The sequence below is a fragment of the Suricata suricatta genome, chromosome 11 (genome assembly GCF_006229205.1).
Source record: "Suricata suricatta isolate VVHF042 chromosome 11, meerkat_22Aug2017_6uvM2_HiC, whole genome shotgun sequence".
NCBI classification, from domain to species: Eukaryota; Metazoa; Chordata; class Mammalia; order Carnivora; family Herpestidae; genus Suricata; species Suricata suricatta.
In genome coordinates this window covers 93250475-93266129 of record NC_043710.1, presented here as the reverse complement: position 1 = coordinate 93266129, position 15655 = coordinate 93250475, and the positions used below count along the sequence as shown (strand labels likewise).

At 36.7% G+C, this 15655-nt stretch overlaps 1 protein-coding gene across 5 annotated transcripts in view; it reads left to right on the top strand.

The window, feature by feature from the left end:
• Positions 1–15655, top strand: part of ARHGEF12 (Rho guanine nucleotide exchange factor 12) — a 146786-nt gene that overhangs the window by 69491 nt on the left and 61640 nt on the right. For 3 of the 5 annotated variants that reach the window (XM_029956771.1, XM_029956770.1, XM_029956768.1), the window contains exons 3-6: positions 318–403; positions 1953–2009; positions 13999–14097; positions 14736–14785. In XM_029956771.1, the coding sequence (XP_029812631.1) occupies positions 318–403; positions 1953–2009; positions 13999–14097; positions 14736–14785 (292 nt within the window). Of the gene's footprint in view, positions 1–317; positions 404–1952; positions 2010–5070; positions 5095–13998; positions 14098–14735; positions 14786–15655 lie in introns of those variants that run through there. The other 2 variants (XM_029956769.1, XM_029956772.1) reach the window with 2 other exon arrangements.

Below are 15655 nucleotides of genomic sequence, written 5' to 3'. Positions count from 1 at the left end.
TGATTACTTTCAGGGACTATTCTCTTACCTGTTCAGTGGAAATAATAGTAACTTATGAAAACTACTGAAAGAATTTAAGTTTTTTCCAAGAATAAAACAGACTTAATACTAAATACTACTTTTTTAAAAATTTAAGTTCTTTTTATAACCAATAAATAGACTATTACACATAGCATAGACTGAATTTAAAACTTCTTGAGAAACGTAAGTTAGATTTATGAGACTGTATAGGGTATACTGATGAGCAAGTTTTAAATTACGTTTCTATTCTTTTGATTTGCTTGTGGTAAATATTTTATTGCTTTACTTTAATTTAGGCATGGAAGTATTTTGAACCGAGAGACACCAACAGATAAGAAGCAGAAAGTTGAGCGCTGTGCATCACATGATTTTGATCCCACAGGTAAAATACCGTTTTTCCAAAGAATACTGAGAGTAATGAAGTTCAGACTACTACAGCTTAAACTGCATAACTACCTGAAACACCCAGGAGTCCTGTCTGGTGTGTTCAGTATGCTCCTTCCTCCTCAGTGGTGTAATACAAAACCTGTGCGTTCAGGAGGGATTCACGCATGTTTATCACCCAGCACTATGTATTCCACTATGGAAGCATCATTGTAGAGTGTGTTTAAAAAAATAATAATCATAAGAACGCAGTTATTATATCATAGTTGGAGAGTCCAGTCAGACCAAGGACATAGTGTTAAAATGAATCATAAATATGAACAGTAGTAACTCATGAAATCAAAGCTATAACAGCTACAGATTTCTGTAGTTATTTAAAAATTCATGTGTGATTGTGGTAAATTGGAGTATTAGATAAAAGCCAACTTCAGAAATTAATGATCATCTGATTTTAGTGTAAGCAAATGAATAGAGATCCCTTTTTCTTCAGTCAAAAGTATTCTGAGCTTAGAGAGTCTTTTAAGTAATATTGATCTTTCCTAAAGTTTTCATGATTATTAAATTCTTAATTTTATACATACTGATTGAACTTTTTTGTAAACTATGGTCTTTTGCTTTCTCTTTATAAACTCGCTCAGAGTTTAACTTAAAAAATGCTTGATTATTTTGCTTTTGTCATTTGAAACTGATTTGTGTTCTTTGTACTTATACTATTTTACTCAGTTGTATGTTCCTATGACAAAGGTCTTAGATACATAAATAAAATGTATCTTTTTAGATACCTTTGTTTATAATACAATTTTTAATTTTTAAAAGTGTATATTTTGCGTCTAACTCATGTTTCATACTCTTAGTATAAACTGTCATTTTGAAAAAATATTATAAGATATGATCAAGGAAGGGAAGAATAGGAAGCGAATAGCTAATAATTTACTTGCATCTTGAGTAGTAGGTAAAAATGAAGTCCTGATCATCAATTTAGGCTTTGTGGGGGGGGGAGGGCCATAACTTCTCGATTTCTATTAAAAGACTGTTATTTCTGACACCTAATTTTTACATCATGAGGCTTAGAGGCTTTTATTTATTTATATGATTAGTTATTGTCTTGCTAATGAGTTTCTGCCCAAGTGCACATAAATAGTATAGTCTTGTTAGAATGACTTACTCTATATTCATCTGTGATGTGCCCATCTCCAAAGACAGATTTAGCGAAGTGGTATGCAGTGCTTCAAAAGGAGATTATTATAGCTTTTAGTGCTTTTGTCATCTCTACAATTGTCAGATGATATATTTTATAGACTATTCATGTGTTGTTTTGTTTGAACATATTTTTATTGCACTATCTTTTCTTTGATAAATCTTTAAATTATGTCATTACCTGTGCTGTTTGTGACTGTTCTAAGTGCTATCACCTGTGATATTCATACTTTGTGTTTGCACGATTTAACTTGATCATGATTCATTCTTTTTTTCCCCCATGAATTTTTCCCCTTACATTGGTCTCCATGTTTTCTATATCTCTCTCCTTTTCTCCCGCTCTTGTGCAGATAGCTCCTCCAAGAAGACAAAGTCTAGTTCAGAGGAGAGTAGATCCGAGATATATGGTAAGCTAATGTAGCCAATTCAGCCTTGCACCTTTGGAGCTTGCTTCATGCTGTTTCCTTTTTTTTTTTTTTTTTTAAATAACTGCAGCCTTCCTTGTGTCTGCTCTGCATGGCATGACCTACTGCAGGGAAAGGGAGTCGGGGTTTTAATGTGGCTGCAACTGGGAAGCTTAAGGTTACTAGAAACTAACATTGTAGAGTAAAGGTAGGCCACATGACCCATCTTCTCTTCCGTCTTGTGGTTGAGGGGAAAGTGATGATGCCTAAGATGTTTGAGTCGGCCTCCTCCATGTAACATGGATGGGCTCTGAATTCTTGGCATCTTCTTCCCATGTCCCCTTTGCAGAGATTGGCTCACGTAGAATTTCGTAGCACTAGTCTTTCCCTCTAAGTATAGGACTGGTGTGATTCAGAGGTATTAGCAGTTCTTTGGGAGTTTTATTTGATTTTTTAATTTATTTCTTTTTAATTGCCTTCATTATCTGAAAATGCTGTTTGTGTATGTTTTATCTACAACAGCAAAAATACCTTAAGTATTTTATTTCTGTGACCTGAAGAATTTGTTTACGCCTTTTGTAAGTTTCCCCGAAGCTTATTCTGGGTGAGAAAATTTCAAAATGGCACCTTTTAAAGATAATTTTCACAAAGAGCAGGTTTAATCTGAATGGTTAACTTTTTGCGACAGAAGACTGAAACACTAATATTTCTAGACTGTGTCCTGTCTTCTGAAGATAATATAAACCATGTTTGTGAAGTTCATAAATGTGTTTCCCTTTCCTCTGCACAGTTTTACCTGCGTCCTCTTCCCTTGTTTTGGCGTCCAGTTCGTTTTTTGAGAAAAGTGAATAGGAGAAGCACTGCTTGGAGCCAAGACTTTTAAAACAACTGAAAGACTAATAAGTTACTTCTTTTTAAGAAGATTCCAAATTTGGCCTCAAAGGAAAACAGGTCTTCTCTAAAAGAGCAAAAAGTCTGTCAAATGGAAGTTCCCCCAGATGTAACTGTTTCCTAGCTTGACATACATGAAAGGAAACAAATATATGAGAACGTCCCCTCCTTACAACATTCTATAATTTGTATTTCCTGACACTTAAGCCCATAGTGTCACATACTTTTTAATATTATGAGGCCTCAGTGTTTGATTAGAAGCCAATTAATGCTTCTGTGTGAGGTAAATAAATATGGTTTTTTGCTTTGGTTTTTGTGACCAGAACCTTTTTCGTGTAGTTAAACCTTTTACAGTAGTTCAAGATGAAACGTGTACCATGCTGTATAGCATGGCAGGTTTGCGTTTTTCCTTCCTTCCAAAGTAAAGGCTCCTCATAAGTAAGAGATAGCTTCTGAGTTTCTCAAGACTCAATCTTCTGTTCTATATGAAGAGCTTCCTATGGTATATCCTCTCCTTAGGAATGGGAACACCATCTTTATGGCTCCCTTCTTTTCCAGTAGCCTTTGCAGTGTTGTATTTCACCTCCCCCACCATTTTCCTAGATCTGTGGTATGTTTGCAAAAGCTTGCTGTTTGATTTGGATGTTAATATTTCCAAAGGAATATTAACACTAGTTCAGACCTGCCATTTGCTTGTTAGTACTAGAAACATTTTAAGTGGTAATGGGGAAATAAGGTGTGGTGTCTTTGTATGTTGGTTTCTTGAAAACCCTCGAAATACCTTTTCTGGAAGGAACTGAGCCCTGAGTCCTTAAAAAGCACTTATCAAAGGGATGAGTTGATCAGAACAGAGTTAGCATACTAACTTAAATCTCTTTAACATTACAAATATTTTACCACCTGTGTGAATAGATTTCTTCAGACTCTGCGCAGTTAGCATGGATCTAAAAGAATTTCTAGGGAGTTCAGAAAAGCTTGGAAATACTGAGATATGATTGAGTAGCAGCATAGCAACTGCTGACATCGCTTTAGCGTAAGGTCTCTTAAGAAGCCCACTTCCAGCCTCTGAGATTATGTGTTCTCTTGGGGCAAAAGTCATGAGCTCAATATTTAGACAAATGCTAGTTCTTCAGTTACAAATTATTTATTTTGAACTCTCTTAGCTATTTTTAGAGTTATTTTGTGAGATAGATTTACATTGCTCATTTTAAAAGGAAACCAAATGTTTGTTTTGCATGGACTTCTTTTGTTAGGTTCCTGCCTGGTACAGTAGGTCAGTATTTATTCCATTTCTCCTTATTTTCCTTCTGAACCTTTTGGAGCCCGTTGATCATGTGCAGATCGTGTTTCTGGTCTGCAGTTTTAATTCTATTTAATTTTCTGGTTTTCCACTACTGTCGTAATGGAGAAATTTTGTGGAGTTTTGTGGGATATGAGAGAGTTAGCATGGGAATTTTGAGTTTACACCTTCTTCCTACCTTCCGCCTTGGTTTCATGAAGCGATTCTAGCTGATAGGATTATGTACAAGAAATTAAGCCATGTCTTTTTGAAGGTGTCTTAATCTGCTGGGGCTATTGTAACAAAATATGAGAGACTTGGCTTAAATTAACAGAAATGTATTTTCTTGAAGTTTTGGAGGCTTGAAGTAGGAGATCAGTGTGCCAGATTCTGGTGAGCACTCTTTCCTGGCTTGCAGGAAAGATGGCTACCTCTTTGTTTTGTGCTCACCTTGCCCTTCTTTGCTGTGAGCCCATGTAGAGAGAGAACACTCTCTCTGGGGTATCTTCTTCTAAGGACAGCAGTCTCATCATGAGGGCCCCACTCTCTTGACCTCATCTCATTCTAATTACCTCCCAAAGGCCCCATCTCCAAATCCCATTATGTTAGGGGTTAGGACTCAGCAAATGAATTTTTGGGGGGACACAAACAGCAATCCATAACAGAGGCAAACTGTCAATACTTGAACAGTCCTTGTTGGATACTCCAGAGTGTTTTTTTTTTAATTCAACCTTCATAGATTTATAAATATAAAAGTCCTTGATTTGACTTTTAACTCTCACCAAGCTATTATTCTTTCTGCTTTCTTCTTCAGCCTCGCAAAGTTCATTCTACAACATGAACTTCTATGTCCTCATAAGTCTTATGACACTTCTTAACCTCATGAAATATGACCTCTGAACACATACTCTCTGGAAGGTGAACCAGAAGATTGTACTTAAAAATCAGTAAACTTTTTCTCCATTCTCACCCATCTCTGAACAGTTTGGCAATGTTGATGCCTTTTTTTTCATTTCTGTGATACTGTATTAATGTGGTCCTTTTCTGTCTGTAATTGTTTTGACTTTTCTTTATTTGATTGCTTTTTCTCTCTTATAAATGTAAGCTTGGTCCACTTTTCTGTCCTTGATCTTTTTTCCTGTTTCCAGTCTTCTGTTTTTAACCATTTCCTGATTTCACTCTAATCATCCTTCATTTTGTTTTAATGTTTATTTATTTTTGAGAGAGGCACATAGATTGCAGCAGGGGAGGGGCAGAGAGAAAGGGAAACACAGAATCTGAAGTAGGTTCCAGGGCCTGAGCTGTCAGCCAAGAGCTCGATGCAGGGCTGGAACCCACGGATTATGAGGTCATCACCTGAGCTGAAGTTGGATGCTTAACCAGCTGAGCGACCCAGGCTCCCCTAACCATCCTTCAAATTCAGAGTGGCCAGTGTGGAATTCGTCATTGTTCCCAGTGGCTACAAATCAGACTTTCTTTTGATTTCCCTGATTCTTTTCATGGCACTGCCATTCTTCTCTTCCGTTCACCTAGTCTCATTTTCTTGAAGTTACCTTTGACTTCTCTCTTTCCCCTGTCCTAGATTTTCCAAGTCCCATTGATTCTACCCTCACATTAGTTTTCATTCCTCATTCTTTGGTTCTGTCACCACCGCTTTGTTCACTTTCCCATCACAACATAAGACTATTTTCATAGACTCAAAACTTTTCTTTCACACTGATTCCCTTCCTTTTCTCCATTCTACCCTTCGTTAGTATTACTAAAGTAAGGATTTGGTTATTCACTCACTCACTAGAGGAGTACGAATAGCTAATTAAGATAGGCTGTCATATGTTTCCAGTTTACCATTCTGCCCTAATCTACTACTGTCAACTTCTACTACCACTCGTCTAGAGATACCAGCCTCTCCTCCAATTTTCACTTTCCAAACATGGCTTCATATTCTTTTTTTCGCTCCTGCCAGTCCCATTGTCTTGAATCGTTTGCCTCCTTTAACTCTCCATCCTACAAGGCACAATTCAAATACTGCCTCCAGCACGGGGCTCTCCTGGGTCTACCCCACTCCTGTGTTGTCTGACCTCTGACGTTCTGCTTCATATCTAGTTATTTGTGTTTGTCTTTGTCTGTGCATCTTAGTCCCTGCCACGGTGGAGGCACACATCAAGTGAGTTTTGAATAAGTGATTATTGATATTGAAATAAAGTATTTTAGTAAAGAGAAATCATAGAATAAAATGTTAGCTCGCCGTGATTGGATCTTTCTTCTCTTCAGAAAAATTTTAAGGTCGAAGAAAATGTAACTTGAAAAAGAGACTCATTACAGGTAACAGTCTAAGAGAATGAAATAAACATACTTGGAAGTTAAGGCTTCCTCTTGCTGGCAGCATTGAGCATTTAGAATCCAGAAGCTTCTTAATCAAAGGATTATCTGAGGTCTTACTCATAAAACATGTATGTCTGGCAGCAGTTTAAAAATGAGCTGTTTTTTATGAGGTTGCATATGGTCTTTCTCCACACCCTTCCCTGAAGCTAATTCTTAAGAGGTGAGACTTCGAGAAGTTTGGTCACGTAATAAAATCAAAGGCGAAGAAAGACTAATGTGCTTTCCCTGGCGTAAATGCAGTATGGAAGGGTTCGCGTGTTGCCTTGCATATTTAACACTCCATTTTCGGTAACTTGCTGTTTGGCACTATCGTTGTTGCCTTTTTCCAGGAATGTCTTACAGTGAAATCTGAGAGAACTTTCTCCTCTTTTTCAGAGGACCTTTTCATGGCTTCTTCCCTTCCCCACTCCAAAGCACTACAAAGGCTTCATTTTTTTTCACTTTTCAAAATACCATCCTTGGTAATTATCTTTTAAGTAAGAAATAGTCATTTTATGTTGATTTCAAATAGCCCACTGTTACGAGAAGAAAAAGAAATGTCTTTTGTTATAAAGAGACAATAACATTTAGGTAAAGATAGTACTTATATAAATTTTAAAGAACATTCTTTCTACACTGATGATATGAAGCATGCTATCTTTTGGCTTCCAGGTGAAATATCATAATTCTTAAAAAACAGAAAATAAAGAAAAATTTATTTATAACTAGAGGAGTTATTTTAGGGTAGGTGGGGAATCAAATTACTTTAGTCAGAATTTAGGCAAGGCAGAAGATTACTGTTTTTATAAAAGTATTTCTGTATTTTGCACGGTTTTCCGGAGTATGATTTTACTTTTTCCTAAAAAGTGACTGATATGATTTAAAATTTCCCATATGTAAAATAACATTCAGATTCACTTAGTGAATATACATTGAGTACCTATTGTATGCCAGGCACTAAGATAAGGGATGGAGATACAAAGATAATAGATCTGTATATGCCTTCTGGGAGTTCACAGTCTAGCACAAAAGAACACTCTTAATATATTTTGCTAAGTACAGTGTTAGAGATATGCTCTTGTTGACCAGTGCTCCATATGCCTTTAATAAGGATATGAAAACAATCTTCATATGGCACCAAGAACAATGAGAATGATGGGGCATCCGGGTGGCTCAGTGAGTTAAGTGTCCGACTTCAGCTCTGGTCATGATCTCACGGTTCATGGGTTTGAGCCCTGTGTCAGTCTCTGTGCTGACAGCTAGCTCAGAGCCTGGAGCCTGCTTCGGATTCTGTATCTCCTTCTCTCTCTCTCAACTCGAGCTGTTTCTCTCTGTCTCTCTCAAAAAAAAAAAAAAAAAAAAAAAGAACAATGAGAATGAGGAAGTATTACCATGACCAATTTCAGGGGAGGTTGAGCCCTGGTCATTATCTTAACTTGTTGAGCCCTCTCTGCCTGTCTTCACACATGCTGCTTGGATGCAGCTCCAAAGTGATTTGTGACCGGACCGTATAGAAGCTTCTATTAATAGGCCAACACATTGTATGTGATTATCACAGACAATATGTGATTCAGCAAAACAAACCAAGAAACCATGAACTATATGTGTTTGTGAAAACCAGGAAAAGTAAAAACGATGGACAGTGTTGGTTGGTTGATTTTTAAAAAATTTTTTTAATGTTTACTTTTTTTTGAGAGAGAGAGAGCAATAGAGCATGAGTGGAGGAGGAGCAGAAAGAGTGAGACACAGAATCCAAAGCAGGCTCCAAGCTATCAGCACAGAGCCTGACGCAGGGCTTGAACTCACGAACTGTGAAATCATGAACTGAGTCGAAGTCGGTGCTTAACTGACTGAGCCAGCCAGGCACCCCAGCTGGTTGATTTTTAATTAATGAAATTTGAAAATGGCTGTTTCGGAGTTAGGACTCCACTTTCATCTTTCCCTTCTTTTATAACATCTAGAGCCTGTTATCTGTACCATACTCAGATTCTTCGTTAGACATTGTCATCGTTTCTCTGTTTGTTTCTATTTTGTCCTTTCCTGCCAAGATTTTAAGTTCTTTGAGAGCAAAGACTTTTAGTAGTTTTGTATTCTTTACATCACCTGTAGGTGGTATTATTAAATAACTAGTAGACAGATGTTCAATGCAAATTTGCTAAAATATGAAAGTGGGTTTTAGTTTGTCAAAAAAGACATTTCAGTGATAATAATTTGATCTTTGGTGATTTCAGTGTTGCTGTATTGGTGATTTCAGTGTTAAGGGTGTTAAGGATGCGATTTAGCTATAAACAACTTCTGGTCTACATCAGGTAGAACATTTTTTCTATTGGGGCACCTGGGTGGCTCAGTTGGTTAAGCTCCTGACTTCAGCTTGGGACATGATCTTGTAGTTTGTGAGTTTGAACCCCATGTCAGGCTCTGTGCTGACAGGTCAGAGCCTAGAACCTGCTTCCGATTCTGTTTCCCTCTCTCTGTGTCCCTCCCCCGTTAGCACTCTCTCTCCCCAAAATAAATAAATAAACATTAAAAACAAAAGAACATTTCTCCCAAGAAAAAAGAAAAGCATTTTATTTGATTTTCATTTGGAAGGAACATAATAGATCTAAGCAATTGAAAGACTGATTTCTGAATTTTGAATGGACCAATAGCTTAGGTTTTAGTTAATTATGACCCCCAATCCAGGTTTTTGCAGATGCCCTAGATTCAAAGGACAAAATAACATCATTAATTTGAATTCTGTGGATTCTGAATTGGCTATATATGTAAGGCATGTGTTCTTTTTGTATTGTTCTTCTAGTTCTTATATGTTAAAGTACATCAGAGTCTTAGATTAGCAGATAGAAGAATAATAAATGGACAGTATAGTAGGGGAGGGAAGGGGAGAAAGATAAATAGGATATGTACATAGCTCCTTCTCTGTTTCCTCTTATCCTTTGCTCCTCATCTCCTTTTGGTGTAGAATTAAGAGGGAAAAGTGGTCAGGCTGGACAGCTTTGAATTGTAGAAAATAGGTTTGCAATATTCTGAGGTAATCCTATATTGTTCAAATTTTAAGTCTATTGGGACTCTATACATATTGGCTAAAATTGACTGTTGTGGTGTTTTTTTCTCTCTCATTAATGACTTCCTTTTTTGAGCTTCCATCCATCTCTAGACTCCTCAACTTTTCCAATTTTTATTAATTCATGAACAATTAAAAAATTTCCTTCTGTGTCAGAACATTTGCCAGTTCCTAAAATAAGATTGTAAGCAAGACAGAGCTCCTACACTCTTGAAGCATATAATCTAGTGAGAAGATAAACACAAACAGGGATCAGTTTTGAGTGATAATGATACTGTGGGCAGAACAAGAGGGTCCAGTCTGTAAGGGGTACCCGACCCAGTCTGGATGTTTAGGAAAAGCTTACAAGAGAAGGTCATTTGTTTTTCGAGGCCTTCTTGCTGTCTCCCATGTTGTAGAGTTGCCTTCCTGTAAGAAGAAGCCCTACTCTGTGATAGTTCCCTTCTCTATTCCTTGCCCATCCCAACCTAACTTGCTTGTTTTGTTAAAACCAAACAAAATGAAATTTGGCCAAATTGAGGATTGATACTTTAAAGAAGCATTTGCATTAATGATAGGAGTTTAACAGAAGAGAGGGTTTTTTTTTTTTTAAAGCTTTTTCTTTTTAAATTTATTTTGAGGGGGGGAGGGAGGGGAAGGTGGTGGGCAGAGAGAGAGGGATAGAGAGAGAATACTAAGCAGGCTCTGTGGTGTCAGCACAGAGCCCAACATAAGGCTTGAACTCATGAACCATGAGATGATGACCTAATTTAAACCAAGAATTGGACACTTAATTGATTGAGCCATCCAGGTGTCCCTAACTTAAAAGTGTTTGTTAATTGATTTTTAATTGATGGCATGGATAGATGAGTAATATATTTCTGAGTATGAAAATCTAAGGGCAACCTACCCCCAGTCACAATGAAGTCATACTTAATGTTTATGAGCCCTTATTTGTATTTGTCCGGCATTAAGCTAAGTACTTAATATTTATTATATTCAAGTGAAATACACAAACGTAACAAATTCTTAATGCCCACTGCTCCTCTCCCTTATTTTTCACAAGTATCCTATTCTCTGTAGGGATCAGAAAAACAGTTTAAGAAGCCCAGTGGATTAGCATAGCAAACCCCAACATTAGAAACCTTTAATTCACTGATTTTCATCTTTTGGGAGCTGGGGTAGGAGAACTAGGGAACATAGATATAGTATGAGAAAAATCTATATTCAGTGTTGCAGTTGTCTTGATTTTTATTTTAGTTTAATTTTTAAAATGCTTTTTAATTTATTTTTGAGAGACAGAGACAACGCGAGCAGGGGAGGGTCAGAGAGAGAGGGAGATACAGAATCCAAAGCAGGCTCCAGGCTCTGAGCTAGCTGTCAGCACAGAGACCGATGTGGGGCTCGAACCCACAAACTGTGAGATCATGATCTGAGCCGAAGCCGGACGCCCTACCGACTGAGCCACCCAGGCGCCCCTTGATTTTTATTTTAAAGTCACAATATCTTACTTTGAAATTTCAGGGGTGCCTGGGTGGCTCAGTCGGTTAAGCATCTGACTTCAGGACTCTGTGCTGACAGCTCAGAGCTGGCTTGGAATTCTCTCTCTGCCCCTCCCCCATTTGTGCTTTATCTCTCTCACAAAAATAAAAATAAACATTAAAAAAATAAATTTAAAAAAGTAATTTCAAATAATTATAAAGGAGATAGATTATCAAATGTTTATGTTTCTAAAACTGGCCAGGGCATGGATTTTAAAAGATTCTGATAAAGCATTGCCCTTATTCTACTCTGATTCTTATATTGATTGGATTATGTGCTGGAAATTTACAAAGAATTCTTCTTTCTTGGTTTTATAGTTTTTCCCAATTACTTGAAGGATACAATATTAAGTCAAACATTGAATTCTGATAGGTTATCTTTCCTCTGTTCCTGTTACAATGTACTGTTTTGTGGGAGTGGTGAATATGCTAATTCAAATACTGTTTGGTGTTTGGTAGTCTCTAGAATTGAGGGTTAACAAATTTTGATGTTGAAAATCAACTTTCTTAAGGTACAATTTATATAACTGCAGTTCCTTTAACTATACAGTTGGATGAGTTTTGACAGTATACTCATGTAACCATTACCTTACTTGAGGTACAGGACCCTCACTCCAGAAAAGTTCCTGGGTGTCTCTTTGTGGTCATTCTCCCCCTTCCTCCCCACCCTGCCCACAGGCCACCACTAATCTGCTTTTGTTACTATTCTTCAGTTTTGCCTATTCTCCATTGGAATCATAGAGTATGTACTCTCTTGTATCTGCTTTCTTCTGCTTAGCACAATGTTTTTGTGATTCATACATGTTTGCTGCATGTATGAGTTATTCTTCTTTTCTCCTTGCTAAGTAGTATTTTTTATAATGGATATATGACGGTATGTTTATCCATTTTTGTGTTGATGGACATTAGAGTTGTTTTAGTTTTTGGCTCTTATGAACAAAACTGCTATGAATATTTGTGTACCAGTCTTTATGTGGGCATCAGTTTGCATTACTCTTGGGAGTGAAATTGCTGGATCATATGTAAATGTATACTCACCTTTATAAGAAATTTCTAAACTGCTTTCCAAAGTGTTCCATTTTACACTCCCATCAGCAGTGCATGGGCGTTCCAGTTGCTCCACATCCTTGCCAACATTTGGTATTATCATTTTTAACCATTTCTAGTTACTATATAATAGTATCTCATTGTAGTCTTAATTTGCATTTTCCTGATGACTGCAGATGTTGAGCACCTTTGCATATGCTTATTGACCATTGGGATATCTTTCTTTGTGATGTGTTTATTCAAATCTTTTATTCTTTTTCTTTTTTATATATAATTTTATTTTTAAGTAATCTCCACACCCAACATGGGACTTGAACTCACAACCCTGAGTTCAAGAGTCATATTCTCATTTCAAGACTGAGCCCAGCCAGGCACCCTGAAATCTTTGGTTGTTTTTTAAATGTGTCCCCTAGTATTAAATTGTAGAGTTGTTGTTGTTTAAATTTAATATAGATATCAGTCCTTTATCAGATATTTATATTATGAATATTTCTGCCACTCTGTGGCTTGCCTTTTCATTTTATCAGTGTTTGGAAGAGCAGATATTTAAATTTTGAGTCCAATTTATTTTTCTTTTATGGTTGATGCATTTTGCATCCTAAAAAATCTCTGCCTACCCTAAGGTCTTGATGATTTTCTCATGTATTTTCTTGTGAAAAGTTGAAACCTTTGTATTTAGGTTCATGATTCACTTCAAGTTAATTTCTCATGTAGGTTCTGAGTGAAGTTCATAGTTTGTGTTTTCTGTACTGTGCTACACTTAATGCCAGGCTTTCACTTGTAGTAGGCTCACGTACTTGTGACACTGCATGAACAGCAAGAAATATGTGTATTCATTAATATGCTGTCTTTAACATATCCTTTGTTTTGTGCATCAGACTTATTTAAAAAGTCATGCTCTTTGTATAAAAATTTTTATTCTGAAGACATTTTTATTTTCTAATCATCCTGTGCTTGCATTATTTTACATGTTTTGTATATTGATTTTTGGTGAAACATTTAGATTCTGCAAAGCTGAAAGTGTTAAATCTTTGGCTGACACAGTTTTCAGGATCTTCAGATCTTGATCTGTGATCAGACAGCCCTGGGTGCTAATCAGGTTCTGTGGTGGGACATGTCCGGCCCTCTTTCTCTCGCCTTGCCTGGACTACTTATGTTTGGTGTCTGGCTAGAAGGAAAAGAGTTCTCCTGCATGACCTGGGTGAGTGTGTGGAAGACGTGAAGGAACTGGCTGAGCTCGCAGGTTCTTTCTTGATCTTTTCTGCTTTTTTCTCCTTTCTGTTTATCTTTTCTGTGAGCCAGGGTCTGTCTTCTCTTTGAACTTGTTCGTTCTCCCTTTTGGGAGAAGAGCTGCTGGTGCTCTTCTTTATATAGTCAGTTTTTTTCTGAGTAGATTTTTCTGAGAGTGAGATTGGATTTCTCTAGAGTTTACCAGGGGAAGCTTCTAGCCTATGTCCCAAAATGTTTGATTTTCTTGGGTTTAAATACTAGAGTACGAAAAACACTAGTGGGGGGGATTTCGTGTTACAGATAAATAGCAGAGATGTGAATGGGCTTTCCTTCTGTCTCTTCTCTAATCATTCATCTTTTCCACTTTGCCATTACTGTTTTTAATCTTGGAGCAATTCTACTCTACCTCTCCAGTGAGAAACCAATATATGTGACTCTTCCTGATGTTCTTGTGTTTGTTTTGTTTTGGGTAAGGGTTTCACATGCTGTCTTGTGTTTCTCCAGATAGAATATAGTTCATTACAGTTAATTATTAATATGTAATAATGTCTTTTTCTCTCCATTTTCTCTTCCTTCTCTCTTTACCCTGTGGTTCTTGTGCAGGTCTTGTTCAGCGTTGTGTGATCATCCAGAAGGATGACAATGGATTTGGGCTGACGGTCAGTGGAGACAATCCAGTCTTCGTACAGTCTGTCAAAGAAGGCAAGGCTTTTTTTTTTTTTTTTTAAACTGTCTTGTCGCTTGGGAGCAAACAGAGTAAGAACAGAAAAGCTTAATGTCTCTTGCCCAGAATAAAATATTCACCTACATTGCAGGTCATGTGGCCTGTTGTGCTAGATCAGTCTTCAGTATCATAATTAATTATAGGTACAAATGTACTCTAGTTGATTTTCTTTGTACTTACTAGGAAGAAAACAGTCTTATTTAGTTTTAGAAGTGATATGACACCTTGTTCATGTTTATACATTATCACTTAAAGAAATTAATGGACTTTTATTTCTTCGTGGCACCAGAGATACTTTGGTAGACCAGATTAAAGAAATGGTTATATGCTCAAAAACATCCACTTCCCCCAAAATGACAATAATAATATGTTCTATTACTATATATCAAATACTTTGAGTACTATAATTTGAGCTAGGTAGTTTTTATCCCTATTTTATAGGTGATATTGAGGCTTAGAGTAAAAACCATAAAATTCACTGATTTTTATGGTCTCCCAGTTAGTGACCACGTTTTTGAGCACATGTTTTTGAACCATTTGGTTATGGTGCCTTTTTCAGGAAGATTATCAGTACATGCAGATGAATTACATTTTAAGTAATTAATTTCTCATATAGATGGAGCAGCCATGCGGGCTGGAGTACAGACAGGTGATCGAATCATCAAGGTAAGGAAAAGATGGAATTTATGATAGATTAAAAAACAGCATATATTAAACATATTTTGGATTGGATTTTTTAATTTCGATTTTTCACTTGAAGTTTTACAAAAATTGGTGCATTATATATGATGTAGTTGTAAAAATTTATTTATTTTAAAGTTAATATTACTCTGTACTGAAGGGCATAATAAAAGACTTGAATAAATGGAGTTATGTGTGTTCTGAGATAGGAAAGTAACTCGCTGTTATAAAGATCATTTCTCTCCAGACTAATCTGTTAGCAAGAAGTTCTCATCAAAATATACTAATATGATTGAGGAGATGTATCATTTCTTTCAAACTGATGATTCTTCCAAATGAATTTTATAGAGGGATAAGAATAGCTAAAAAAAAAAAAAACAAAAAACAAACACCAACATGTTATGTATATGAGATGAGATGGTGGGGCTTCATTCAAAGCAAGTAGCTCTAGTCTGGATATAGACCTATCAGTCCATAAACAGGCCTTGAATTCTGACAAGTAGGAAAAGAGTGGATTGGTTAGTAATTACTTTTTTTTTTTTAAAGTTTATTTTGAGAGAGTGAGGGAGCACAAGAGAGAGCTAGCGAGCACAAGTCGGGGAGGGACAGAGAGAGGGAGACTTCCCAGCAGGCTCTGCACTGTCAGTGCGGAGCCTGACACTCTGCTGCAATCAGGAGTCAGATGCTTAACTGATGGAGCCACCCTGGGACCCCAGTTAGTAATTACTCTTGATACAGTTGAGTAATCTGAATTTAAAATCAAATTACTGTGCAGGAGAACACACCATGAATATATATACAACTATGTGGAAAAAAATATTTGAACCTTAGTATAGAGTAGGATATCCTTGCTTG